At 37.2% G+C, this 26,849-nt stretch overlaps 1 protein-coding gene across 5 annotated transcripts in view; it reads right to left on the reverse strand.

The window, feature by feature from the left end:
• Positions 1 to 26,849, reverse strand: part of DMXL1 (Dmx like 1) — an 86,172-nt gene that overhangs the window by 47,936 nt on the left and 11,387 nt on the right. For 3 of the 5 annotated variants that reach the window (XM_075488687.1, XM_075488684.1, XM_075488682.1), the window contains exons 3-15: positions 22,978 to 23,055; positions 20,794 to 20,872; positions 20,049 to 20,181; positions 17,648 to 17,714; positions 14,497 to 14,672; positions 12,810 to 12,999; positions 11,081 to 11,249; positions 7,434 to 7,646; positions 3,663 to 3,916; positions 2,885 to 3,563; positions 2,236 to 2,357; positions 1,616 to 1,705; positions 1,202 to 1,304 (exon numbers count right to left, since the gene is read on the reverse strand). In XM_075488687.1, coding sequence (XP_075344802.1) covers positions 1,202 to 1,304; positions 1,616 to 1,705; positions 2,236 to 2,357; positions 2,885 to 3,563; positions 3,663 to 3,916; positions 7,434 to 7,646; positions 11,081 to 11,249; positions 12,810 to 12,999; positions 14,497 to 14,672; positions 17,648 to 17,714; positions 20,049 to 20,181; positions 20,794 to 20,872; positions 22,978 to 23,055 — 2,353 coding nt within the window. Of the gene's footprint in view, positions 1 to 1,201; positions 1,305 to 1,615; positions 1,706 to 2,235; positions 2,358 to 2,884; positions 3,564 to 3,662; positions 3,917 to 7,433; positions 7,647 to 11,080; positions 11,282 to 12,809; positions 13,000 to 14,496; positions 14,673 to 17,647; positions 17,715 to 20,048; positions 20,182 to 20,793; positions 20,873 to 22,977; positions 23,056 to 26,849 lie in introns of those variants that run through there. The other 2 variants (XM_075488683.1, XM_075488685.1) reach the window with 2 other exon arrangements.

Below are 26,849 nucleotides of genomic sequence, written 5' to 3' on the forward strand. Positions count from 1 at the left end.
CAAATTAGAATGTGACTGATACACTTCTAATTTAGTTTTTCAAAGGGTCCATTTAGCTCAATTTCTTACATGGCGGCAATCCATATAGACCTTCAGAACACACGGCAGTAATCCATACAGACCTTCAGAACACACACAGATGTATACAGTTGCTCTTTTCTAAGATCAAATAGCTTCCATATTTTTTTTAAAGTCCTTTCTGTATATCATACTCAACATGCAAATGTACAAAGTTATGCTGTAGAGTAACACTCCTTTTTGTTCTCTATTTTGTTCCTAATTTTCAACATCCCATTTGCATTTTTTGACCTCTGCTGAGAGTTGGGTTGACATTTTATAGATTATCTCCATTAATCCAAATCTCTTTCTCAACTTGAAACAACTAATTCAGAATTGATCACTATGTATATACAGTTCAGGTAATATTTCCCTAGGCGTCTCCCTTTCTTCTAACAAAAATAATTTTTTGTACCCAGTTACTATGCAACATTTTGACACTGTTCCACAAGTTTGCTTCCTTTTATTCAGCATTCCCTTTACTACTGCAGATGACTTTGTATCACAAACTTTACTCTGACCCTTTTTTCCCCACCTTATTTCATTGGAACAGAACAAAACAAAATTGAGATGCCTATACAACACAGCCACTGACCCACTCCACCAAGGAAAACTGATCATTCATTCCAGAGCAATTCAGATCTGCCCTAAGGCCTACAAATCCACACACTACTCACAGTATTGCATTTTATATTTGTGTTTTGGGGGATTTGTTTGGCCTGTCATTTGTTATACAACACAAGGCCTGAGAAGCAGTATTTAGCTGATGGAAAGGATGATCATCCATTATGAAACAATGCAAGTAAGCTTTGTCTATGTCATGCCCTACAGCTATGGGCTCTATATTTAAAACCCTTTCCCCCTCATGTAAGAAAGTTATCAGCAATGGAATGCTTAATAACAGTACATGATGGGTTCTCATGATTTAAGCTACTTTATCTAAATTTGGTTGCACACTACTCTTAAAGGAAGTGAAACATCCATGAGTTTCATTAGATTCGATTTTCTTCTTTGGTATATAAAGATCTCAGAGTAAGGTATTTGACCTTAAAATGCTAAAAGCTGTATAACAAGTTCTTTTGCCTCTATGGAATGAAAAATATAATACTTTGCCTTCAATGTTCTATGAAAAACAATTCTTTACCAGAGTCTGATAAATTGTTCTTGTTTTCATGTATTTTCTTCTCCTGGTTACTTAAAATGAAGTCTTCTTGGAAAACATGGAATAACTGCGTTTTCCTGCCATGCTAAGAAAGTAAAAACACACATGAGAAGTGAACATCACGGAGTGTATTGTTTAAGATTGCTCTGTAATATGGGAGCTTTTAACTTGATTGTTAAGTTATACACATCAATTAAAGATTTCAAGAAAATGCACCTTCATTAGTCACATTTTTTTTTTATTTACAGGTACTATGAAACCAAAGCAAGTATATGTCAGAATCAGTCTTTAAATACCTCATCTTTACCTGATGGAGAGCTACAAGTATAGCCTTATTATTAACACTTTTTAAACAAGCTAATTCTGGTATAAAATGAGTATAGAAAAAGGTCTTACAAGCTCTGTGATAGCATCCAGTTCAATGATACATCCTGGGCGAGCCGTAGATTGCTGACTTATGATGTTAAAAACTTCACCAACATATTTCTGTTTAAAAAGAGTCAGAGTCTTGTTAACTCAGTTTTGTGCATTTCTGTGGCACACCCTGCTAGGTAGGTGCAACATCACTAAGCAAATGTTAACTAAAGCAGTAAGTATACACTGGTTGCAACCCACCAAGAACACAGGTAATGTTCCCAGTTTTATCAAGAGCCACATTGTTTTCAACGGCTGAAAGGTGACATGACCTTGCATGTCGCACCTGGAAAACCTCGCATTCAGCAGTTTATTGTCCTTTCCCCATGCTGCATAGTTGTCTCAGCTTTTCCTTAGGATGGACAATGCACACACACAGTTTGTTGCTCTGTTATAACTCCTTGTAGTGCAAGTGTTTCAAAGATATTTCCCAACCAAACACTGACCTGCCTCAATATGCAGAGTTTGAGATTAAATGGAATGCAGTATGGCTAAAATGGGAAATCCTCAGCAACCAGCTTGTCAGTTACCAACAAGACTGAAACTAGTGCTACTTGAATGAAGTTCCAACCTCCAAAAACTTGAGACAGCTTTTCACTTACAGAAATTTCTGGATTGGAGAGCTCACACAAAAGTTTCTTAGCATCTATTACAGCTTGATATAATCTCAAATGCTGTCCGTCACTAGCCACAAAGCAGGCACTCGGAGAATTACAGTATGCACCTGAAAAATAAGAATGTACCCAGTGCTCAACTATTCAAACACTAACTTGCTCCCTTTTTTGGCAAGAGGCAATTTTGAAGTTATGAAAGAAAACAATATAGCATAAGAAAAATTCTCTCTTGTTAATTTCTGTTCACAAGCAAGAACTACGAAGTTTAACGCTGTGCTCAGCAACCAAATCAAAGTATATGAAAGGAAATGAGAATCCCATTTGCAAACCAGAGGAAAATCTACCTCTGCTTTTAAGTGTTCAACATGCTCTGAAGGATGCACTAGCATCTAAGAACTTTACTGCATTACCTCCTAAAATATCAAATACATAAAAGAAGGCAGAAGAACACAACAATTCTTCACACAGGAATAAACAATTTCCAAGCATCAGCAGCTTGGAAATTTGTGAAATAAAGGACCCACTCTTAAACATTTTTTCCAATGCATTCAAGTATATCTACATGATCTATTTAATAGCATTATTAGGTTATGACTTTCATTCTAGAACACTTCGCAAATCAGAAAACCAAACTCACCGAGGCAATAGCTGGGTATAAGTGTGGGCAGCCATGCAACATTAGAAAAAGCTGAAACATGGAGAGAATTGATCCGAGCAAGTTCAGAAACTCCACCAGAAAAGGACAAAGGCCCAACAGGGTCAACTCTCCAAAGAATAAGTTCGCTGTAAACCGCGTTGGGATCCTGGGATGTTACATCTGCATTGCCTTTACTCTGAAGTCTTACTGGTGACTCCTTTAAAGAATCATTTGCCTGTTTTGCATTTTCAACATCTGGTGAAATTAGAGCATTGTGATGTGAAGTTGTAAGCAGCAGTGGTAATACTGAGTGGCAAGCCAAGTCATTAAGATGAAAACGGTGACCACAATATCGGGATTTATGTGAAATACTGAGTACAGTTGAAAAAGCAGATTCCTCAGCAAAACTCACTAGCCACTGGTTCAATGACCCATCAGCATGTTTGGAAATCATCATAACATTGGGCGTGAAGATACTTAGTTTTAAACTGTTGGTTGATTTACTGTGTCCAGAAGAGATAAGCATAGATGAAGATCGTGTAAGGCCAGGAGGCTTTTGTTTGCCTTGTTGAATAGCTAAGTCAACATTTTTGGTACAAGCATACATCACTATACTTCTGCAAAGAGAGTTTGCGTCACCCGTCGGAAATGCAACAGGAATTCTTGAGACAAATGACACCTGGAATTTTAAGAAAGGGAGAAAGAATAAGTATTAAAGTTATTTTCTCATCATACTTCTCACTGAATAACAATGCATAATCCAGAAAAAATGAAGTACCTGCACCTGGCGAAACATGCCAGGCTGGTATTCATCTAGCCAGTCCACATGCCATACCAGCAGTGAACCATCCATAGGATGTATACTGAATAGCATGTCAGCATTTTTACTCCATTCAGAAAGTAGTACTTCAATTTCATGATCAATAATAGCAGAAGATAAAGGAACAAGACTCAAATTTGGAGTAGTTCTCTCATCACCCAGTTCCTTCTTTTCTTGGCTTCTTTTTTGTTCATCTCCATTTTCATCAACTTCTAGAACACACATAGATATATGTTATATTCAAAAGCAGAAGTATAGCAAGCAGTGTTATTCAGGCATTGGAGCACCTTTCAGGCCTTTTATAAACAACTCATATAAGCACAAATTTAAAACAATGAAAACTTTAACCAGAAACCTTCTAGTGGACCTCAGTCAATGACTAACAAACCAAAATAGTTTGTATTGCACCTTAACAAGCAGGGAAACAAGCATGGGTAACAAGCAGGAGGAGCTGGAAGCCATTGTACATCAGGAAAACTATGACATGGTTGCCATCACGGAAACGTGGTGGGATGACTCGCACAACTGGAGTGCGGCGATGGATGGCTATAAACTCTTCAGGAGGGATAGGCGAGGCAGGAGAGGTGGTGGGGTAGCCCTGTATGTTACGGAGTGTCTGGATAGTTTAGAGCTCGATGATGGTGATGATAGGGTGGAGTGTCTATGGGTAAGAATCAGGGGGAAGGCCAACAAGGCAGATATTGTGGTGGGAGTCTGTTACAGACCCCCCAACCAGGATGAGGAGACAGATGAACTATTCTATAAGCAGCTGGGAGAAGCCTCACGATCGCTAGTCCTTGTTCTTGTGGGGGACTTCAACCTGCCGGACTTCTGCTGGAAATACAATACAGCAGAGAGGAAACAGTCTAGGAGGTTCCTGGAGTGCGTGGCAGATGATAACTTCCTGACACAGCTGGTGAGTGAGCCAACTAGGGAAGGTGCCCCACTGGACCTCTTGTTCACCAACAGAGAACGATTTGTGAGCCATGTGATGGTTGGAGACTGTCTTGGGCAGAGTGATCACGAAATGATAGAGTTTTTGATACGTGGAGAAGTGGCGAGGGGGGTCAGCAGAACTGCCACCTTAGACTTCCGGAGGGCGGACTTTGGCCTGTTTAGGAGACTGGTCGAGAGAGTCCCCTGGGAGGCAGCCCTTATGGGCAAAGGGGTCCAGGAAGGCTGGACATTCTTCAAGGAGGAAGTCCTAAAGGCACAAGAGTGGGCTGTCCCCAGGTGCCGAAAGACGAGCCGGCGGGGAAGAAGACCGGCCTGGCTGAATAGAGAGCTCTGGCTCGAACTCAGGAAAAAGAGGAGAGTCTACGACCTCTGGAAGAAGGGGCGGGGAACTCAGGAGGACTACAAAGGTGTAGCGAGGCTGTGCAGGGAGAAAATTAGAAGGGCCAAAGCTCAGCTAGAGCTCAATCTGGCTGCTGCTGTAAAAGACAACAAAAAACACTTCTTCAAATACATTAGCAGCAAAAGGAGAGCTAAGGAGAATCTCCAGCCCCTAGTAGATGGGGGAGGGAACACAGTGACCAAGGATGAGGAAAAGGCTGAGGTACTTAATGCCTTCTTTGCCTCAGTCTTTAACAGCAGGGCCAATTGTTCTCTGGGTACCCAGCCCCTGGAGTTGGAAGATAGGGACGGGGACCAGAATGGAGCCCCCATAATCCAGGGGGAAATAGTTAGTGACCTGCTGCACCACTTAGACACTCACAAGTGTATGGGGCCTGATGAGATCCACCCGAGAGTGCTGAAGGAGCTGGCAGATGTGCTCACCAAGCCCCTTTCCATCATTTACCAGCAGTCCTGACTAACTGGGGAGGTCCTGCTGACTGGAGATTAGCAAATGTGACGCCCATCTTCAAGAAGGGCCGGAAGGAGGACCCGGGGAACTACAGGCCTGTCAGCTTGACCTCGGTACCAGGAAAGCTGATGGAGCAGATCATCCTGAGTGCTATCACATGGCATGTAGAGAATAACCAAGGGATCAAGGCCAGACAGCATGGGTTCAGGAAAGGCAGGTCCTGCTTGACCAACCTGATCTCCTTCTATGACAAGGTGACCCACCTAGTGGATGAGGGAAAGGCTGTGGATGTTGTCTATCTAGACTTCAGTAAAGACTTTGATATGGTTTCCCACAGCATTCTCCTGGAGAAACTGGCTGCTCATGGCTTGGACGGGTGTACTCTTCGCTGGGTAAAGAACTGGCTGGACAGCTGGGCCCAAAGAGTGGTGGTGAATGGAGTTTACTCCAGTTGGCGGCCGGTCACAAGCGGTGTTCCCCAGGGCTCTGTGTTGGGGCCAGTTCTGTTTAACATCTTTATCAATGATCTGGATGAAGGGATCGAGTGCACCCTCAGTAAGTTTGCAGACGACACCAAGTTGTGCGGGAGTGTTGATCTGCTTGAGGGTAGGAAGGCTCTGCAGAGGGACCTGGACAGGCTGGATCGATGGGCCAAGGTCAATTGTATGAGGTTTAACAAGGCTAAGTGCAAGGTCCTGCACTTGGGCCACAGCAACCCCATGCAACGCTACAGGCTTGGGAAGAGTGGCTGGAAAGCTGCCTGGCAGAGAAGGACCTGGGAGTGTTGGTTGACAGCCACCTGAATATGAGCCAGCAGTGTGCCCAGGCGGCCAAGAAAGCCAATGGCATCCTGGCTTGTGTCAGAAATAGCGTGGCCAGCAGGACTAGGGAAGTGATCGTGCCCCTGTCCTTGGCACTGGTGAGGCCGCACCTCGAATACTGTGTTCAGTTTTGGGCCCCTCACTACAAGAGGGATATTGAGGTGCTGCAGCATGTCCAGAGAAGGGCAACGAAGCTGGTGAAGGGTCTAGAGCAGAAGTCTGATGAGGAGCGGCTGAGGGAGCTGGGACTGTTTAGCCTGGAGAAAAGGAGGCTGAGGGGAGACCTTATCGCTCTCTACAACTACCTGAAAGGAGGTGGTAGAGAGGTGGGGGTCGGTCTCTTCTCCCAGGTAACAGGTGATAGGACAAGAGGAAATGGCCTCAAGTTGCGCCAGGGGAGGTTTAGACTGGATATTGGGAAATTTTTCTTCACTGAAAGGGTTATCAAGCATTGGACCAGGCTGCCCAGTGAAGTGGTTGAGTTGCCATCCCTGGAGGTATTTAAAAGACATTTGGATGAGGTGCTTAGAGACATGGTGTAGTGGTGGTCTTGGCAGTGTTAGGTTCATGGTTGGACTCGATGACCTTAAAGGTCTTTTCCAACCTATATGATTCTGTGATTAATTTGAAACACTTTTATTTTTCCCCGTTTTATATAAATTTTTGCATGCATAGGCAGAACAAAAGCAGTCATCTCCAAACTGTATATTTTTAAATTAATTATTTTATACTATAAAGCTATTTAAATTACCTGTACAATAATATTTTAGAAAAGAAAGTTAATTCTAAAGTTGTACCTGCTTCCTTAAACATGTTAAAATAGCACACTTACATACAAAGGCCTCCAGGCCAGCCTACGTAAGTAATACAGTTTTCAGCATAAATAACTCAATCTCTGGAACAATCATAAACAAATTCTGAATTTCTAGATACAGATTTTTAAAAGTCACTTAGGTACTTCCAGCGTAAGGGAAGGAAATGCATAGAAATACTACTGTAATCTGTATCCTTACGTGTCAATTTGCCCGCCTCTTACTTCACATGAAAGAACATTACAAATTACTTTGTAAAATGAAAGACATTTGTCTATAAGACTCTTACCTTCTTCTGATCTGCCATCTATTTGATTAGATTCCTCAGCGTTAGTCTCAGGAGAATGATGTTCAAAACTCTTTTTAAGTTGTTGCAAAAATACCTCCATGGATAAGGTAAAATGAAGTTCTTTATTATTTAGCCAGTGTACAACAAAAGGTCCACTTTTTTCTTCATTTTCACCAAGACTCAGAGATGTGATAGAAGGGAGTAGAGGAATATCTACCAGAAAAAGATGTTGACATTTTTGAAAACCAAGTAGTTTGCTCAAAAAATAATTTTAGAGAAATTGTTTTTAAGCAGAAACTGTACCATGAAAAAAATACACTAAGTGTATTGCCACTTGTCATTCATTTCACCAACATCATCTACTTTCAATATTACATTGCTTGACTGCTACCACAAGAGATATTCCACAGGGAGGCTCTCTGGTATTGCTTACATTAGGATTACCGTATGGCCCTGTGCTGTTACATCTCCATGATGTAACACTATCCGTACAGGTTAATTTACCTTGTCTTTTGCTACTACTGCTCAGTACAAACCAAATAATTTAAGCATAATTTCCCAACATTTAGTCCACAACGGAGGCTGTAATAGGTATATGCTGTAATCAAGGACCACGTATGACAGGGCTTACACTAGCAAAAACTAGTACAGTGACTCTGTAACACCATCACATAAAGCCAGGATTTCTGATTCTTATAGAGTCTATTATTTTACATTGCCCTATGATGCCATTTGGCGTCCCAGGTGGCTGTGAAAAATAAAGCAGTAATAACAAAGTGAGTGACAGAAGCAAGTATCAGACTGCTGCAGAGTAACACCATCTAAATTAAGTGTGGCTAAAAAGCAGCTAGTTGATACACTGTAATTTCCTCAAATGGGCCATACAGCAACATGCTAAAAGCTCAACATGCATTTATTCCCACCTAGAAGTCTCTATATATATTCTCATCTCCTTCTGCTCCCTATTTATGCAGCATTACTTAAATTCCATACCCTCAGAGACAAAATACTTTCTACTCCAATTCTGTGGGTTTTTCTTTTTTTTTTTTTTTTCCTCCTTCAAAGCCAGTGATGGTTTTGAATTACTTACCCTCCAGTCTCACCTAAGAAAATGATAACTGAGAACACACAGACAGAAGAAAGGACCACCATGACTAGCAGCAATTTTGTTGTGGGGAGGGGATGCAGCAGGAGAGGGGGGCAAGAAGAGCACAGAGTATTTAAGAAATACAGTCTGTCTTCCTAAAAAGGCCAATTAATGCCAGTCAAAAAAATCATAATACATTTGGCAAAAACAGGACTTGGAAGGAAGAACTCTGTTGACCTCTCTTTGGAAGACGAAACTACAGTAAATGTGAATAAGGTGGTGAGCTAGCAAGATGACTCGTCAGATTAGATAATAAATCTACATATTTTGAGTATATTTTCAAAAGAATTTTGAGTACTTTGAGTATATTATCAAAAGATCGCTAGAGAAATCACTTTTTTTCCCATTCTCCTACCTCAAAACTACCAACTTCTAACTGACGTTCAGCTCTGAACAAAATCCTTAGTGAATTTCTATTTGCTTCATAAATCACATTCACTCTTCTGGAAAACTTCTAAGGTCTTTGGATTCAATAACTTTTCCGGGGTTTGCCTAGACATAATTTTGTCCTAACAACTGCGTATTCCTTTCACTGAACTCCACCCAGGCTGAATACGAGTTTAAATAACACTCTAGTATAAAAGAAGGTCTCAGGGATTTTGTTGCTACAAGATAATGAGTTTGAAAATTAACCACAGAACACAAATACAACAAAAATTAAAAAGACCTTTATCCTTTTATAGGACGGCATTATTCTTCTTCAAAAAGTGAAGTGAATGAGAGATAAAGCTGCTTTGGCCTTACTTTTTATCAAGTACTCTGAATAGTGTAATAAGGGTAAGTTTTCAAGTGAGAGATCATAAACCGATTTGGTTTAAATTAAATGAAAGAAAATACAATTAGGTTTTCAGATAAAATTTAATTTCAAAAGGGCAAACTAAAAGGACTAGCTAGAGAATCTGGTTAGATAGAGGTACTTAAGGACCTGACTGTGAGGGAGAACAGCTATTTCTTCAAATTAAGATTTAAGATGTGAAAATTACCTCAAACAGAGGTTCTGCATTAAAGAACAACCCCCTATCCTCCAATCTACTGAGTTAAAGACAAAGTGATCCAAAAGACAGTATCAAGATAGATAATACTAATACAGATAACACAGAAGGAATACAAGATTAAAAACGCCAAAGACAAGTGTTAGACACCTAGGAAAATCTTTTACCATTCTTTTCCAAAATTATTTTTATTCCCATTCTCTGAGTTTGCTGTTGGGCACATTTATGTTGCAAAGACTATTAAAAGCGAAATTAAAGTTTACTTAGTTATTATGTATAAACAAACAAGGAAAGAAGTGCATCAAGAGTAGACATAAAAAAGATAGTGAAAGATTATGTGCTAGCCACATGAAAAGGTCAGATAGTTCTTGTACAATTTGAAGATACTGAAATGCAGAAGAGAACTACAAATCTCCAAGAAGCTTTAGAGAAATTTTGCTTTATGACATCACGTAGTAACTTATGTAATGACTGGAGACATATGCTGTAGAAATAGGATAGCACTGATGGCACAGCACAAAACTGCAAGAAGTTTCCTTTTGGTAGGCTGGATGTGATTCCAGTCATATCTGTTAAAATAAACATGAACCAAAAAAGGTGAAGACTAACTCTAATCTTATAGGAGAAAAGTGTTTACAGTTTGCTTCGCCCAGCAATGGTAATGGAAACCAACAGTTCTTTATAATTATACCAAAGACTGTACAGCTACAAATATGAACTAATCATGAATGCCTTTAGGTCAAAATTGGCCTTTCAAACAAGGGTCAGTAGGAACAAAAAAAAATTTAAAAATACTATTTATAAGACAGAGTTTAACTAGTTATGAAAAGGATTACATATTTGCTCATTAAGTCTAGACACAGGAAATCACATCACAGCAATAAAACCTTAATGAAAGGCCATTCAATATTGCATTCGTATTCAGTTTTTCAATGAGCAGACATGCACTTCACTTCCAGCATATACAAACAATTACGAAGACAGAAATATTTGCGACTATAGGGCTATCAATATATTGCTCGAGTGCAAGAGAATACTAAAGTTTACAGAACACAAGAGGAAGGCGTGTCTTGCTTGGTTCAGAGACAGAACAGAAGTACAGGGATGTGTGGTTACTTCAGACACCTAGTGTCAGGTACTCATTCTAAGCAGCTTCGAAATTTCTGATGTATCAGTGAGTGCGCTCCCAGTATCATACACAATTCCCAGCAAATTTGTAACTCCAGTTACAAATAGTTAGCCTTCTGCATATCAGACCACTGTGAATCTCAGTTCAAAGATGACCAAAAATGAAAGACAGGATTACTGTAGAGGAAATTTATTCAAGTAACTTCATTACTGTAGAAGAAGGTTCTTCCATGCATTAAATGAAACCAACATGCTAGTAATTTTGCATGATCATGTAAATACTGTACAAATACATCTGAGCCAGTTAAGCTTACAAAAACAGCACAGACCTAACAGAAATTGTAGCTCACCCTGTAGCAAGGTCTTACCACACTTCTTACCTGTGGCTGGATTGATACTGGCAGCAATATGGAAGTGACAAAGTGCATTTGCATGAGGAGGGATGTTCCTGTGAACTTCGTGGGGATCTTGCTGATGTGGAGCATATCCAGTATGTGCTACAACAGCACCCGACCTTCTCCTTCCTCGTCGGAAGTGCTTCAGGTTTAACTGCATGAAGAATAAGGTGTCATTTTTAATTCCTTTCAAAAAGAAAAAGCAGATTTCATCTGTAAGTGGTTTTCTAGATACCAGTGAATGAGATTTTTCATTTTAAAAGCTACTTTAAAGCATCAGTGGAGTTCGTCACAAATATTACACTGTTCAGGTTGTGTCTGCAGTACAGAGATACCAGTGCCTTCAAATTAATTTATGAAGGTCCATACAGTACCTTGACATAGTAACTACTTCATATTTCAGTATACAGACAATGTTCATACAGTTTTTATACTTAAACAGAAAATACTATTGTGTTTCATAAATGTATACCATGCTTATTCAAGATTCTGAACAAAAAAAGCCACAAATCTGAATAATCTCATTTCGGAGACCGAAAAACTGGATCAGTACTTTGGATCTGACTGGATCAGCACTTCACTCCCATCATAAGGGCCCAATGAGTTTTAAGGTCTTCCCCCCTTTATGCAAATAGATGTTTCCAAGGGAAAAATAATATTCAATTTTTAAGATTGACTATGCCAGTATTAAAAAGTCTCACTCCATATACTGCACAATTCAAGGCCATTGTGCCGTAGATATCTATATAGGCACCAAAAGGTACAAGAAGGTACATGATTTGTATTAGGGATGGTATTACACTCTTGGCATTCCTTTTTACTCACTATCCTTTGCATCTTACCACAGCATGCTCATGTAAAATAGTTTTCTCCCAATTTTTATGTAATTGTTAATTCTGATCTCTAATATTGCCTCTTATTTTCAACAGGAACACTGAACCATCTCCAACTTTCTTTCCCCTCACCCCTTTGAATATTTTTTCTTTGCTGTGTTGTGCCTTTTACCCTGTCATATTTTTCATCTGTGCCACGCATGCTAAGAAAGCACCATGATTGCTCTAAATACATCACTCCATTAAGGTAAGAGCACGATACCCATATACTCTCTACACAGTTTTATAGGAGACCACTAATGCTTCACCTTCCCCCTGCTTCCCATTGGTTAGAAAACACCATCCAGTAAGGATCATTTCCCTTAGAGAGACAGCTTACGAGCAGTCTGCTCTACTTGAGGACTACAGCAGAAAGGCAACAAAGTCTATCTTTCTTTCCCCCATATTATCACTGTTTTTCCAGTTGCAGATGCCAGAGAACATCCCACAACTTCAGAGGTAACAAGGGAGCCCGCACTGTACATTTTAAGGCAGCATTATTAGCGGGTTTCACATAATCTATACACAGTGTGTGCTCCATACTGTTCCTAGGCCATTGAACTAGATACCATAAAGCACTTTGCTTCAGGCACCAAAGCAAAGTAGGCAGTAGTGATATAACGACAGTGTGTCTTCTAATGTGAAAGCTCAGTAGAACAGCTGTAAGCTTAGCCTTCCTAAGGAAGATTTATAGTAAATTCACTCTTTCATAACATTTTATGCACACCTATGGTATAAACGATTTCAGCTTATGATACATGTTCGAGTTACAAATTACAATGCTGTCTAAAATTACATGTGTGTACATGTGTTTATTCCCACTGTTCAATTTCACTTCTTACCTCTAAAGCATTTTGCACTTTTTCCTTACTTGAAGTATTTCTCTTGAAGTTATTTGCGAAGTTCACTGCTTCACTCCAATTGTTGTATCCTCCACCATACAACAAACTGTCATTGGGTAACAAAGTCTCTGCCCAGAGACGACAAACATTATCCTTACAGCAAGTCAGGAGTACATTGCAGACAGCACCACTAATGAAAGAAAATTTAAGGTGTGAAGAAGTTGCTTACTATCACATAGCACCAAAATAAAGCAACAGTACCAAAGAGTTTTCCATTATCAATTTTCAGAATTGCACCAAGTAACTTAAAGATACTAAAGAAAGAAAAACTCAACAATACATTCTTAGGAAAACAAATGAAATATGAAAGGTTTTCATGTGTACTCAAGTATATGAATATAAATTACCTCAAAGTTAATTACACAACTGTGCAACACCACATCATGGATTTCAACTTACAGAATTCGTCATAGCTGGAATAGCAATTTTTTTTTTTCTTTTTAAAGTCCTTCACATAAAAAGCTAATCATATTCTGGATACCTGTTTTCAATTCCCCAGATCTTACTGCTATATAGCACTTACAAAATTATATATCCAAAACAGAGGAACCAAGGTAATACCAGGAATGTAACAGCCAATTTAAAACTACAAACTTTTCTTAATTACTATTTTTCCAAATGCAATTTGTGTTACATATATATCCAAAAAATGCAATTAACCTAAAGTCAGCACTGAAAAAAAAACTACACAGATCATCAGGTTTCCAGTTCATGTAAGTTCATAATTTAGTTTTAGCTAAGACTCAAAAACTATATGGATCATCTGACCTGACTGTCCAGCAGTAAACTCCCTTCAGCATCATCGAGTAGGTGGATATTCAAAACTGATTTAAGGACTACAGTAATGGCTTTATGAAGAGTCTTCTACTTAAAGGTTGGTATAAAAGACCACATAAACTTGCCCATACACACAAAGGTATGCAGAATTTAAATGGCTACTAGCTGGAATAATATAGCAAAAAGATGGTTGCAGGGCACAAAACTGCTAATGCTACTTCAGTTCGAGATTGCATTTACTGGTGAAATCTAGGGACAGGTCATTTAGGAACTGTCAGAACACACACAAAAAAAAAAATCAAACCCAAAATACCAATTCCAAATGATAATTTTAATTCCATTTCCAGATATTGTTTCTGACAGAGGTCTAGTTTTGTACTAGCTAGAGAAATAAATTAAGAGACATGGAAATATTTGAATATTTGAGAAAGATGACATAAAGTGACAGGACTTTTGAATTGCTCTGATTCCATTAGGACAGAAAGAGAGGAACAAGCTGGGATCTAATGCATGAATGGTCAGTTAAGACAGTGCAATCAAAAAGATGCAAAGAGAGGTAATTTTGCAAGAGCTGATTTTATATTTAGTCCAATCTCTAAGCCAGTCTGTGGGACTCCCTTTCTATCTTTTCAGTTCCTTCCCAGGTAAGAGGATGCTTACAATCCTCTCAACAACTTCAGTGTGAAGCAATTATACTAACACACATAAACAATATACAAAGTGTGCAAACTCAATTATTAACTGAAGTAAACTGTACAGTTTGTGTGACTGTTGACTGTACAGCTAGGACAACAGTACAGTTTGTGTTTTTTGGGCAATTTACAAATCTCAGATTATTAGAACTACTGACCGTGGCATGAATTTACTGGTCTTCCTCCATGAAAATGCGTTTACTGACCGAGGATGAGCCAAATAAACAAATGAAAATTCAGCTTCTTTTGCTTGTTTTTCTGGACTTGCACCAGGTGGTGTTATGGCTGATCGCCAACTGTCTGTATTGTACCATACTTTCACAAGACAATCATCCTGGGGAAAGAAAAAAAAGACAGTAAATAAGACTATCTTGCATAAGAATATGATACACTTCAAGTACTTCTGGGTATGTCTCCTGCCTTTCGTTTTCTTTTAAGTAAATACTTTTCTGATGACAGAAAGTCAGTTCAGTAAATAGAACTTCAAAACTTGATCATAAAGAAAACACAGTAGCAGAGCTTCCTTTTAATCTCTCTTGCCATTACTGACTTGGATTTAATTTTGCTCCTTCTAATTAGCTGCCAGTTTTTAACCACAAAAATGCAAGCTGCACTGGCTTGAGCTGGTATTCAAATGTTAATACAACTTACTGTACTTTGACAGAAAATCCCCAAAACCTACACACACAAATTTAAATGCTAGGAATACAAATAAAGGTCAAAGATGACATCTCAAAAATCAAGCTCACTACTGCTCAGCCTACTTTGCTTAGAAATGCACATACATAAATTGAAAAAAACATGTTCCTAGTGTCCTCGTCCTTATGCCTTTAAGGACCAGATAAATTAATCCGGATCTAGATTCCAGAGTTGTTGATCAACTACTAAATATGAATGGTACTGAAATATTGTATTAACCTGGGTATGCTTAACATGACCCTATTGGGGGGAGGTTGTTTTGCAGACCAGCATCTTCTCTCATAAAAAAATTAAACAAAGAAAGACGACACAGAAACAAAGATGCATTTTAAAAATTCTGCAGGCAGGTAATTAACTTAGTCATTTATAGTAAAAAAAAATCCATTATTAATTTTCCTACTTAGTAATTTTTCCTACTTATTCCTACTTATTTAGTAATTGTGCTTTGCATGAGATTGTAATGGAAGATAACACAACAGGACATAAGACATTCCAGTGAAAAGTTCTGCAAAGATATTACCCCTATGGAAGCTATTTGCAGATTAATTTATTTTCCCTCAATTCAATCATATTATAACATTAGAATCCATTAACCCTTGACTTTTAAAATAAATATTAACTCCTATCCATCAAAAAAAAATACTGAAATACATATAGCATATATTCCCAACAATGACAAAACACTTTTTTTTTTATAAAACCTGTACTCCAACAATTTTGTAAGTAATAGTTATCTTAAACATGACTGGAATAAGTCTTCTTTCAGCCAGTAAATGGCTAAAGACATCACAGAACATATAGCAAGCAATACGACATCCCAAATAAGCAAAACAGGAATGGAGCATGAGAACTTGTTGCCTTGTTATTATATGGAGTATAGTTTATCATCAAGAAAGTCTAGTATTTCACTTGACATGTTGGAAACTAGTCAACTGGAATATAGTTTATCTAGAAAAAGAAATCTAGATTATTTTACAGATTTGTTACATCTTTGTCTCTTCCTTAGAGATAGCAAATGCCTTAAAAGTTAGTCTTCTAAGCAAGCATAATGATGTGAAATAGCAAGTTTTAGAGGAAAAACCAAACACCTACAACTAAGCAAATGCATGCTACTAATCTGTTCTTGATGCATACAACTGATCACGAAAATATGCATGACAACTACCTTTTAAAAGCAAGACTTACTTGCAGACTGAACCATCCTGGAATCTTTATGCTTCGAGCATGTATTGAGGAACATTATGATCCAAACAGCAACAGCAAAATTCCACATACTACTACTAAATCAAACACTGTTCTAACCAATCTTTATGTGTACATACTAATTTTTCATTCCTGCTTCCAAGACAGACTAGACCAAACTGCACAACTGTCTTTCATTCTTAAGTCTGAAACTTGTTCTGTCAGGTTAATACTCCTTTGGGTTCTGTGACACTTAACCAGGTTTTCATTAATCTCAGCAATTGCATTGTCCCAATTAACCTTACATACTAGCATTTTGTTGCCTTTTTAATAATTCTGCAGTCTCTGCTAGATTCTTTAGTTGGTAGCACAAACTTGATGCCTACCTGCATCTGTTAATCTGTGTTAAAACTGCTTATACTTAATAGTGCTTAAGTATTCTGTTTCTTTTTTAAAAACAGTAATCTGAATTTCCTCCCTCCCCCCCAATCTACTTTGATAATCCCTAAATTCTCACAAGATAGGTCTGGACATTCTTACCAGAACTTTTTGACCAATGTCAGTGTGACTGTCCCCTCAAATAAAGACAACAGTATTATTTGCAGAAAACAACATTTCACATCCCTTAACAAGTAATATAAATTCTCATATGGATTTGTCACACCTTTTCACTGGATCCTCTACATTATCTTGATTTTTTCTGCTTTGACTTGTTAGGATATTACTCTCTTACAAAACCTGAACAACAAGTTTTGTAGTATAAATAAAAGATTAGTTAGTGTTTCAGGAAGTGAAAAGATATGACGGTGACATTTTGCTTTAACTTTTTTGCTTATTTTGCCAAGGGGTTTTACTGCTTTTGCTGATATACCACTCAATGCTGAGCACACAGAACTAATCTGTAAGATTGGCCACAAACACTGACATTAACTATGTGCGAATATACCTGTGGAGGGGAATGTGAATTCTCTTCTATGTACACAAAGAGGCATGCAGACACATTTACACACAAAGATGTTAAAGAACTATTTTTGATTAATGGTGTCACAATAATAGTGAAATACTGAATGTATTTCCTCACTAGAAGGATATCCAGCAGTGAGCTAAGCCACAGATCTCCCCCATTCCCCGAAACTCTTCTCTTTCTCATGTCTTATAATTTGGTACTGATTAAAAGTGGTTATTTTAAAATAGTAAGCAGTGAATATTTGTTGGGTCCTCCCCGCCCCCGAACTACCTTTCTCCCAGATTCCTATTTACCAAAATGTAAAGATGCATAGAGGGATAACTGGAAATACTATGCAAAAAAATATAAAAAAGAAATTTTTTTGTTAAAAAGCACTTTTTTAAAAAAAGTGTGGTTTTGTTTTGTTTGCCTTAATAGCTTATCTGAATTAGTACAAAACAAAGTAGAAAAAAAATGCTTACCTTTCCAGCAGTAGCAAAAAACTCCCCATCTGGCGAGAATTTCATTAAACAAACTTGAGAAGCAGTTCTATGAAATAAAGACCATTAAAAATAGAAAATAATTTTCAAGAACTTTTTCAGAACTCTAAACTGTTTTTTCCTCTTGAACTCATGAAAGTGATTTAATTCTTATATGCAAGTGTCCATTGTATGGTGTGAAACAACTTAAGCTTTAACAAAGTCCAGAAGGACTAGGAGGTAAACTTGTGTGCAATACATGGTTGTGGTCACACAGGAAAAACAGAAAATCAAAAAGCTGTACCTGAGGATGCTACAATATCCAATATTCCAAAACATCATAAGAGAAAAACAGCTGCTAACAGATTAAACTCTATGCACATATGCTCTACTTCCACTTCACAATCATTTGGATTTCAAATTGATTTCTGCTGTCCCATATTATCTTCCAACTTACCCGAAAGACACCTCCATTTCTCCTATTTCCTACAGTTGTAACTCAAGAAAACAAAAAGGCATAAAAAGAGTAACGTAGTTAAGAAGTATCTGAAAGTAGTGTTTACATTAATGGTCATGCTGGTAAAAGATGCCACACCAATATAACCTAAACATGTGTGGTTCATTTTTGCTGTGTTTTACTTTCATTGGAAATACTAAAAAATGAGCTTCTTCTACAGGTTTTGAAGCACTGAGCTATTGCCTAAGTGACAGGCTTATTAATGGCAACAAGAACATATAAGAATTTAATTGTGCAGCACAAGTACAGCGTATGTTTTCGTCTTGAATTTATTAGACATGTACAACAAGTTGTAAGACCTAACTTTCAAGAAGGATTAAGTTAGCCATCAGGTCAACAAAAGTATGATGCATTTAGCGTGTGCGGTAACAACAGCAAGTCAACTACAAAAGCTGTGCATCAAAGAAAGTCAATTTCCACCTAGGTTTCAGCAACATTCTCCTAGTAGAGCCAATATGAAGACACTTTGGAGTGCCTCCTTCAGACATCAAAACATTACCCTGGCAAAGGGTAGTACTGCAAAATCACTACCTTAAACTTCTCCTTAAGAAAAACCTATTCTAAACCTAACCGAAGTACAAATGCCAGAAGACATACAGGCATAAGAGGTGAACTGACAAAGCAAGTGCTGTTGACCCTTTCCAGGACCTACTAGTTCACAGTATACAACACTCATCTCTTTCTCCTCCACAAAAGAGTTTAAAAGAGGGAAACAGGTGGAGAGCTATGAAGACTTCTGTAATACTTATGACAGAAATGCAAAACATTATTGAAGGGACAGAGGACAAGCAGTATCTGTATGGTCTTGACTACTGTTACCACAACCCCAGATTCTAAAACCATACCATGGTATTCTATCTACAGGCTGACTCTTCCTCTTATTAGGCTGAGAGATGAGGGTCCAAAGGTGTCTCAATAAATTGAGTAAATCTTCAACTTCTTTTATTTAGAAAGTCCATTGTATTCGAAGGAAACTTTCAGTTGTCGTTTGGATGATCTTGGGATTTTAAACATATCCTTGATAAAAGTTAGAGAGTACATAGAAAAAGGACCAACAGAAGGATTAAAAAAGGATTTTTTCGGCTACATCCAGGGAACTACCCAACTATGCTAAATGCTTCAAAAAGAATAATTTCAAGTGGGTCCCTCCAGCCAGCCACTTTGGGAGATTTCTTTAAGGAGATTGCCATATGGTACCCTGGTCCCAAGTGAACTGTGCACCTGATGTATCAGAAAAGTCTTCCTATGGCAGGAAGGACCACAATTTAAATTGTCTTATAAACTGAAGTACTAAACTAAAACTCTTCTGAATGTACCAATACATAGACATAAAGATTAAAATAACTCATCAACAGGAATACAAAAGCAGCATTCAGAGATACAGTAAAACAGAATGCATCCACCTTTGCATGACTGTTCCAAATATCCAGAATAAACACAGAAAAAGTAAAAGGTGTGTGAAAGGGGGGAGATGTGTGAGAAGGAAAGAAAGGTGCAGCACATTAGACATAAGAGGAATTTTATTTTAATCAGTCCTGCAAGCACAGTAATTTTCAAATATGCAGCTTTCACCTTACTTCTTATGCAAGGAACAAAGTCTACTGGGACAGCCTCAATAGCAGCCTTCCCTCAGTATTTTACTAGTTTTCAATATAATTGAAGAACTGCCTAAGAACATAAACTACCCCAAAAACAATTACAACTGATCTTGTAGGAAGAAAGAAATGTCACATATTCAAGAGAAGTATGATCCAAATTTATCACATATCAATATTTATCAAGTAACAATATAGAATAGGATTTCACTGAACTACACTAAATATTTCATCTGAAAGGTATGAATCAGTAAGGAAAAAGGAGTTACTTGTCTTTAAACAAGTTTCTTACTTGCATTGCCAAATACACCTCCATTCTCCAAGTCCAACATCTGTTCTTTCAGTATTGTCATTGTCAGAAGCATTTTCCAAAGGAACATTGGACCAAAGCTGAAGACAACTGGAGCCAGTCAAAAGGCGAGTGCCTAAAACATATTTATAACAATATAACTACAAAACAAGTAGCAAAATATAGAATTCTATAAAGAGAGAGAAAATACACTTTTGCAAAACTGAAACTGCAGAACAAAGTATGTCAGATATAATCGTAACACCTTTTCTATAGCAAAGTTACTATAACAGCAGTGCCTTTTACACACTCCCCTATACAGATATAGATTGGGTCAATATTGCAAGAAGATACTCTCACATATGGTAAGACATTTTGATTTGAGTATCTACATACAGTTCAAATAGTGAAAATTAATCAAATTTTCAAAGTAGTTATTCTCTAAAAGAAACACCTAGAGCTACCATAGACATCCCTCTTTCACAACAAATACTTCCCATTTAAGCCATGTTTTTAAACATTAGATACTGGTGAGATTAGGATAATCGAGTACGACCATACAGATGCACCTAATGTTTTGGCTCTCCTATAACAAGTGACAAAAGATAGATTTCACTCCACCTTGGTGTTCTCTATCACGCTAGGACAAAACAAAAATCTTTTCCTTGTCCCCAAAGAACAGTGAAATTTAAATACAAAATTAGTTGTGGTATCAAATAGTTAGGTGTTTCTTTTATTCTACTCTTACCTGTGGGATCCCATGTTAGATTATGTGCTATGGCTTCCAGTAAGATTTGAGCATTCTTCTGCCACTGATAATGTAAAGTCTGAAATTTTAAGTATTCACAAACATCAGCATTCAAATGCTTCCTTCCCCTCCCTTCCCCCTTTATGACAGAAATAGTACATCCTCACTGCACACTCCAACTTTTATGAAGGATGTGTTTAAAAATACATTACTGCTTATCTAATAAAAATTGATTCATTCTGATTTTTAAACAAAACAGCTTTCCATTAATCTGACCATACAAATAGAAGTTTCTAACTTCTTATTTCAAAAATATAGCTTGAAAAAAAATTCAGCACATGAAATCATAATCAGAATCTGAGATTTTTTTTAAAGGGAAGTCTGATTTTATTTGTTAAAAAAAGATATTTCAAAAATGAAATACACTAAATGCGCTTGGTGTTTGACATCAGTAGCATTGTTGAGCTAAAGGATTTCAGCAAGGTCAAGATAACACATATGATACTTCCCCCCCTTTTTTTTTTAATATACAACAGGACAGTCAACTATCTTCAGATTTTGCATCATTACTTCATTCACTGGAACAACCTCAGGATTAAATTCACAAAATATTTATCTGGTCTGTTTTTGTAATAGGTTGCAAAGTTTTGATGCTTTGCATTGTAAAAGAAACCGAAATCATTACTGCAAATAGTATTAAGAGCCTACAGGTTTTTTTCTTAATTCACAAAGACAGACCTTTTTAAAGTAATCATCCCCCACTCCAAAAATATCAAACCAACAGATGTGAAAGTTAAAATATAACAACTAAACATTTCAGAAGTTTGGTAGAAAACAGTAAGAAGTACTTGCATATAAGGATCTAAATGAAATATTTCTGAAGATGGTGGGGGGTTTGTTTGGGGTTTTTTGTTTGTTTGGTTTTTTTAGATCCTGAACATTCTAGTAAAATGGAAGACAGAGACAATCTTCCAATAATCTAAATATGCTGGAAATTATTGCATAGAGGTTAACTACAGGAATGACGTAACAGAATATTTCTTCAGTTATAAATATCTGAAAGAAAATCATGGGTGGAGAGTGCTTCCTCTATTGCTTACGGTTACTACACTAAATGAAGTTTCAAGGTAAGTGTAGTGTTTACCAGTATAGAAAAACTTTCAGGATGGATTCAATGGTTCCAGTGATCAATAAGGTCAGCAGTACTTCTAAAAAATTCATAATGAGCATAGGAAGTCACATTTTACCATTATCTTATTCCACTGCTTTCCAGTGGTATAAAATATTTTATATATATATTCAATGCCAGCTATTTCTTTTATATATAAAATACCAGCGGTTTACAGGTACACCAGGAACCATATGACTGAGCTGGTCAGTATAAAGAAGGGAATCTACTAAATGGCCATATAAGCAATTTATTAATACAAATGGAGAGACCAAACCCCTGAAGAGGGAGACAGAAGCTCCTTGAGCAATTGCTGTCAAAGCCCTCATATCATCTAACTGACTTTAATTAGACTCTAATGCTTCTAATGATAAGAGTAATCCTCTCCATGTAAGAAGCATGGTTAAATAACTTGCTCTAAATTATACTATTAGCCAGAAATTAAGATTCTGGCCACTAATTCCCTAAGCCACTGTCACCAAAACTAAGCCACACTATCAAGAGAATAAATATTGTTCTTATTCACCATTCTAACACTTAAGTATAAGCATTCAGTCAGATATTCTAAAAAGGCCATAGACTTTTTGAAATCATTACAGATTTGACTAAGAGCATGCAGTTTCATAAACCAAAGTTAAAATAAGAATTCTAAAACATATCAGGACATAAAGGCTACAGAGGATGGTTCCAAAAAGGAATTCCTATTGTAATGGCTATACTCTTTAGAGAACGGGGGCATGCACAACTTTTTGGGTTCTAGAATATTTCAGTTATGAATTGTAGGGTTAGATAAATCAGTCATATGAAGCATTATAGTAAAATCTATTTCTTTTAATACCATTTCAAATAACATGTCTCTGCCCTCCTCCTACCATCTTCACTTCCCATCTTATCTCTCAATTTTATTCTAGCATTAAAAGACAACATCAAAGAAATGTTCAACTTTAAAGCAAACCAGAAAAATGAGTCAGGCTTTATAACTGAGTAAATGAATTAAGGAGTGATGAATTACTTACATTATGATGACTGCTGTTCTGCTTCGAGAGGCTAACTGGCTCAAAGATACAAATCACATTTCCATAAGAAGCTGCAATCTAAAGCAATTTATATTTATATGTACATAAACACACACAGAAGAAACAAGCTACAGAACAAAAATAAAATGCAAATTGTTGATTCTACTTTTAACCTTCCTTGTAGATAAATTTGAAGCTCACATCTATATTCCCTTTCAATAACAAAAACGACATCTAGCAAAAATCATGAAGCAAGTGTTGATAATAAAAAATACAGTTCTTTATTTACACATTAGTCCTGATGAACTACTGAGAGTACAGGTGGACATGAGCATTTTTATTTCTTCATCAGATCTATTATCAATATTGTTTCCACATTAAATTAGGTAAACACGCTAACGAGTCTGCTGAGTTCACATTCTCAGAGAGGGAACCAACATCGGTTCAGGGTACTTTCGTAGACTTCCATGGTGTGAGAACATGCTACATTATAAAAAGTTAATTCAGAATACTCAAGCTATGCAAGCTAAATACCCAATGCAGAGAACTGCAAAACAGAAGAACTACTAAATGCTAATATAAAATACTGCAAACAAGTTGCAGTATGGTCAGTTTTAATTTGTATTTCAAAGTCTTATTCCATCAGTGGTATCAGCCACTCCAAACTTGCACTTAGACAAAATTAAGAGTATTTTATCTCAAGATATCTCTACAAAAGCAAGCTTAAAAGACTTACTAAGAAGAGCCAAAACAAGCCAAATGTATGTTAAAGACATCAGGCAGAGAGCCATCACAAGGTAATGTTGACTAAAACTACCCTGAAATACAGATTTACAAAAATGACGAGTTTGCACAGATCATGCATAATGGTCATCCTGCATTCTGAAGTGATGCTTGATGTTAAATGAAGCACATCTAGTTCTGATATGCGTAATAGTCAATTTCCTATTTCTGTGAAATTCTGGCTCAGAAAGTATTCAGTTTCCCTTTAACAACATTAAAGAAAGTCAGAGTCACTTTATAAAATACATTTTGATTTCAGTATCAGCCACAACAGCTTGAAAAAAACACACTAAACTGTCATACCTAAGTTTTTAATACTATTTACAGATCTGTTAATTACAGATGTATATGATCTGTACAAATGTAGATGTACAAATGTACAGATCCATACAGAACCTAAAATCCATAGATCCATAGCTTCAAGAGAAACCCTCTGCATTAAAAAGAACAGATAGTTAAATAAATTTCTATCACACTAACAACCTAAACATCAGCCTGACCCAAAAATGCCAAGAATAATTTTGTCACAGTTGCAAAATGCCTGAAGAAACTTTTTCCTTACATCTCAGACTAATATTTACCCTCTCTAATCCTTTTAATCCTTCAGCTTCAAGAAATTTTTTTACGATGAGGATGGGGAGACACTGGAACAGGTTGCCCAGAGAGGTTGTAGATGCTCCATCCCTGGAAATGTTCAAGGTCAGGTTGGATGGGGCTTTGAGCACCGTGATCGAGCAACAGATGTCCCTGCCCACGACGGGGGCTGGGGGAACCAACATTTTTCTCATTCATCAAAAGGTCTGTAACTCATACTAAGTTACATTATCACTCACTACCAAACAGCAGAAAATAAAACACAGTTCCTTTGAAAAGAACCCACAGACAGACTACTAAAAACAAACAAAAAACCCCCACCCTAGTATAGTTCATGAAATTATAAACTCTGGATTCAAAACTAAGCTTTCATACTCAAAATAATTAATAGTTCTACTTATGAAAAAAAGAGATCTTATTTTAAAATGTCTTATTTAACAAACTTACTGGTTTCACTTACCAGTTTTCTACAGGTAACCTATTAGCATGTAAACTAAATGAAATTCAATTAGTACCTACATTTTTCTTTGACATCAGTAAAATAGTTTGTTCCATAAAGAAAACACTTCATATACATTTTACCACTGCAGTCACCAGACATGATGCAAACAACTTTGATTAAACATTTCAAATGATCTGAAGTTAGGACCATCTTCTTGTACCCTCTTAGATATTTGTACAAGCCAAACAAGTTTTGTCAAGTTATCGTTAAAAGTTTTGGCCTTAATTCTTATGGTCACTAGAGGAAGTGGAAAGAGGCTTGTAGCTTACATTGTGTGAGAGAAGATCAAGTACTGTATCCACTTACAAATAAATTGTTGATTACCAAGTCGCCTACAACCAGAGGCAAGAGACTGGATTCAGTGGCCTAAGATTAAATTCTCCTGTTTGTGAAACTAGTCTTTGTAAACCCATAGGAGACTTGGTAAAAAAAGTTTATACACATACAAACACATATAAACATGTATTTCTTGGGATGATTTAACAATTCTCATCCATGTTTTTCCCCCTTATCTCATTTGTGGAGACAGAGAATTAAGTTTATCTCCAAAACTAGACAACGAAGAGAAAAGATGGTGCCATGTTCCCCCCCACCCTTCAAAGCCAAGGGAGAGGTGGGTCATACATGAACTTCTAAGCTGTTGCTACTTTAGAGTAACTTCACAAGGCACTAGTTTCCCAATAAACTAGAATTAGATTTAGGGGGCAAGAATGGAGAAAAATTTCAACTCATTACTTTCATAACTAGAAAATAACTCTTTTACAAACCAGTTCTGTCATCCAAAGGGAGAATGACAGAGATCCTTCAAAGAAAGTAAAGGCCAGCTATTAAGAAGAAAATGCTTGACAGCAGTTCTCCATAACGTAAAAAATTAAAAAGGTACATAATCTGTAAACTACAAATTATAACTGGATGCTTTCTAGAAAAGGTTCAAAATTGCAGCCTAATAAGGTGCATTATTTGCATTCTGCTTCTTCCTATAGATTTTAAACAACAAAGAATAATCTGGATGTAAACTGAAGAGAAATCTGTGCGTCAATACAGATGAAGAAGCTGTAAGACGACATTCCATCCTTGCAACAGCGAACTAGAAATGTACTGATCAGTCTGGTCAATAAGTAGATTCCTAGCCATTCACTGCTTAGTGTTTCAGCACTCTGCAAACACATCTAGTCTAATTGCCAACAGCAAACAATACCAACTTGCAGAACCAAAATGACCACATGGGTCTACTTAAGAAACGAAAAAATTCTAAAGCTTAGTAAGCTTGATGATTTGATCTATTCGTATGCGTTAATTTACAATTCAAGGACGGTTTGTCATTGAAATGCATACAGAATTGCCATCGTGCAGTCAAGATGACCTTGTAAATTTGCAGAAAAACTTTATAAGATTAACTGTGATATGGGATCTGCAAGTGTATTTCACCATCTGTTAATATACTGCCAGTGCACTCAAAAAATCTTTCTAGTTAACAGCAGCCAATGGAGAAACACATGCAGTCTATATGGCTATGAGGTACCAGAGACACAGAGGAAAACATTTCCTCATTTTCATTTATGTTCCTTCACTAGCGTTGCAAGAGTTCATCACTCAAACATTAAAAAACAGGAACAGCGAGTGGCTGGGGATCATCATCATAGACTTCACATGTAAACATGAAATGGTTTCCATACAGAGGTCTTGTCTCAAGATGGACACCAGAATCTAACCAAAGCTCTCAACAACTCATAAGGGTTGCAGTGATGTGCAGAAGGCTCATGTTATCTCCTCACTAGCACAGGCTTAAAGAAAGCAACAAAGTAAAAAAATCCTCTTAGATGAGCCAACATGTACCCAGACACAGTTCCTACTGAATTGGTGAACAGCTTAATCACACTGTGACATCCCAGTAGATAGTTACGTGGTTATTTCTTTTTTACTGTGACTGAACAACTAGGAAAGACCTCTGTAAAAAGGACTTGAAACCTAATAGTGTCTAAAATACAACATT

The sequence above is a fragment of the Mycteria americana genome, chromosome Z (genome assembly GCF_035582795.1).
Source record: "Mycteria americana isolate JAX WOST 10 ecotype Jacksonville Zoo and Gardens chromosome Z, USCA_MyAme_1.0, whole genome shotgun sequence".
Taxonomy (NCBI): domain Eukaryota; kingdom Metazoa; phylum Chordata; class Aves; order Ciconiiformes; family Ciconiidae; genus Mycteria; species Mycteria americana.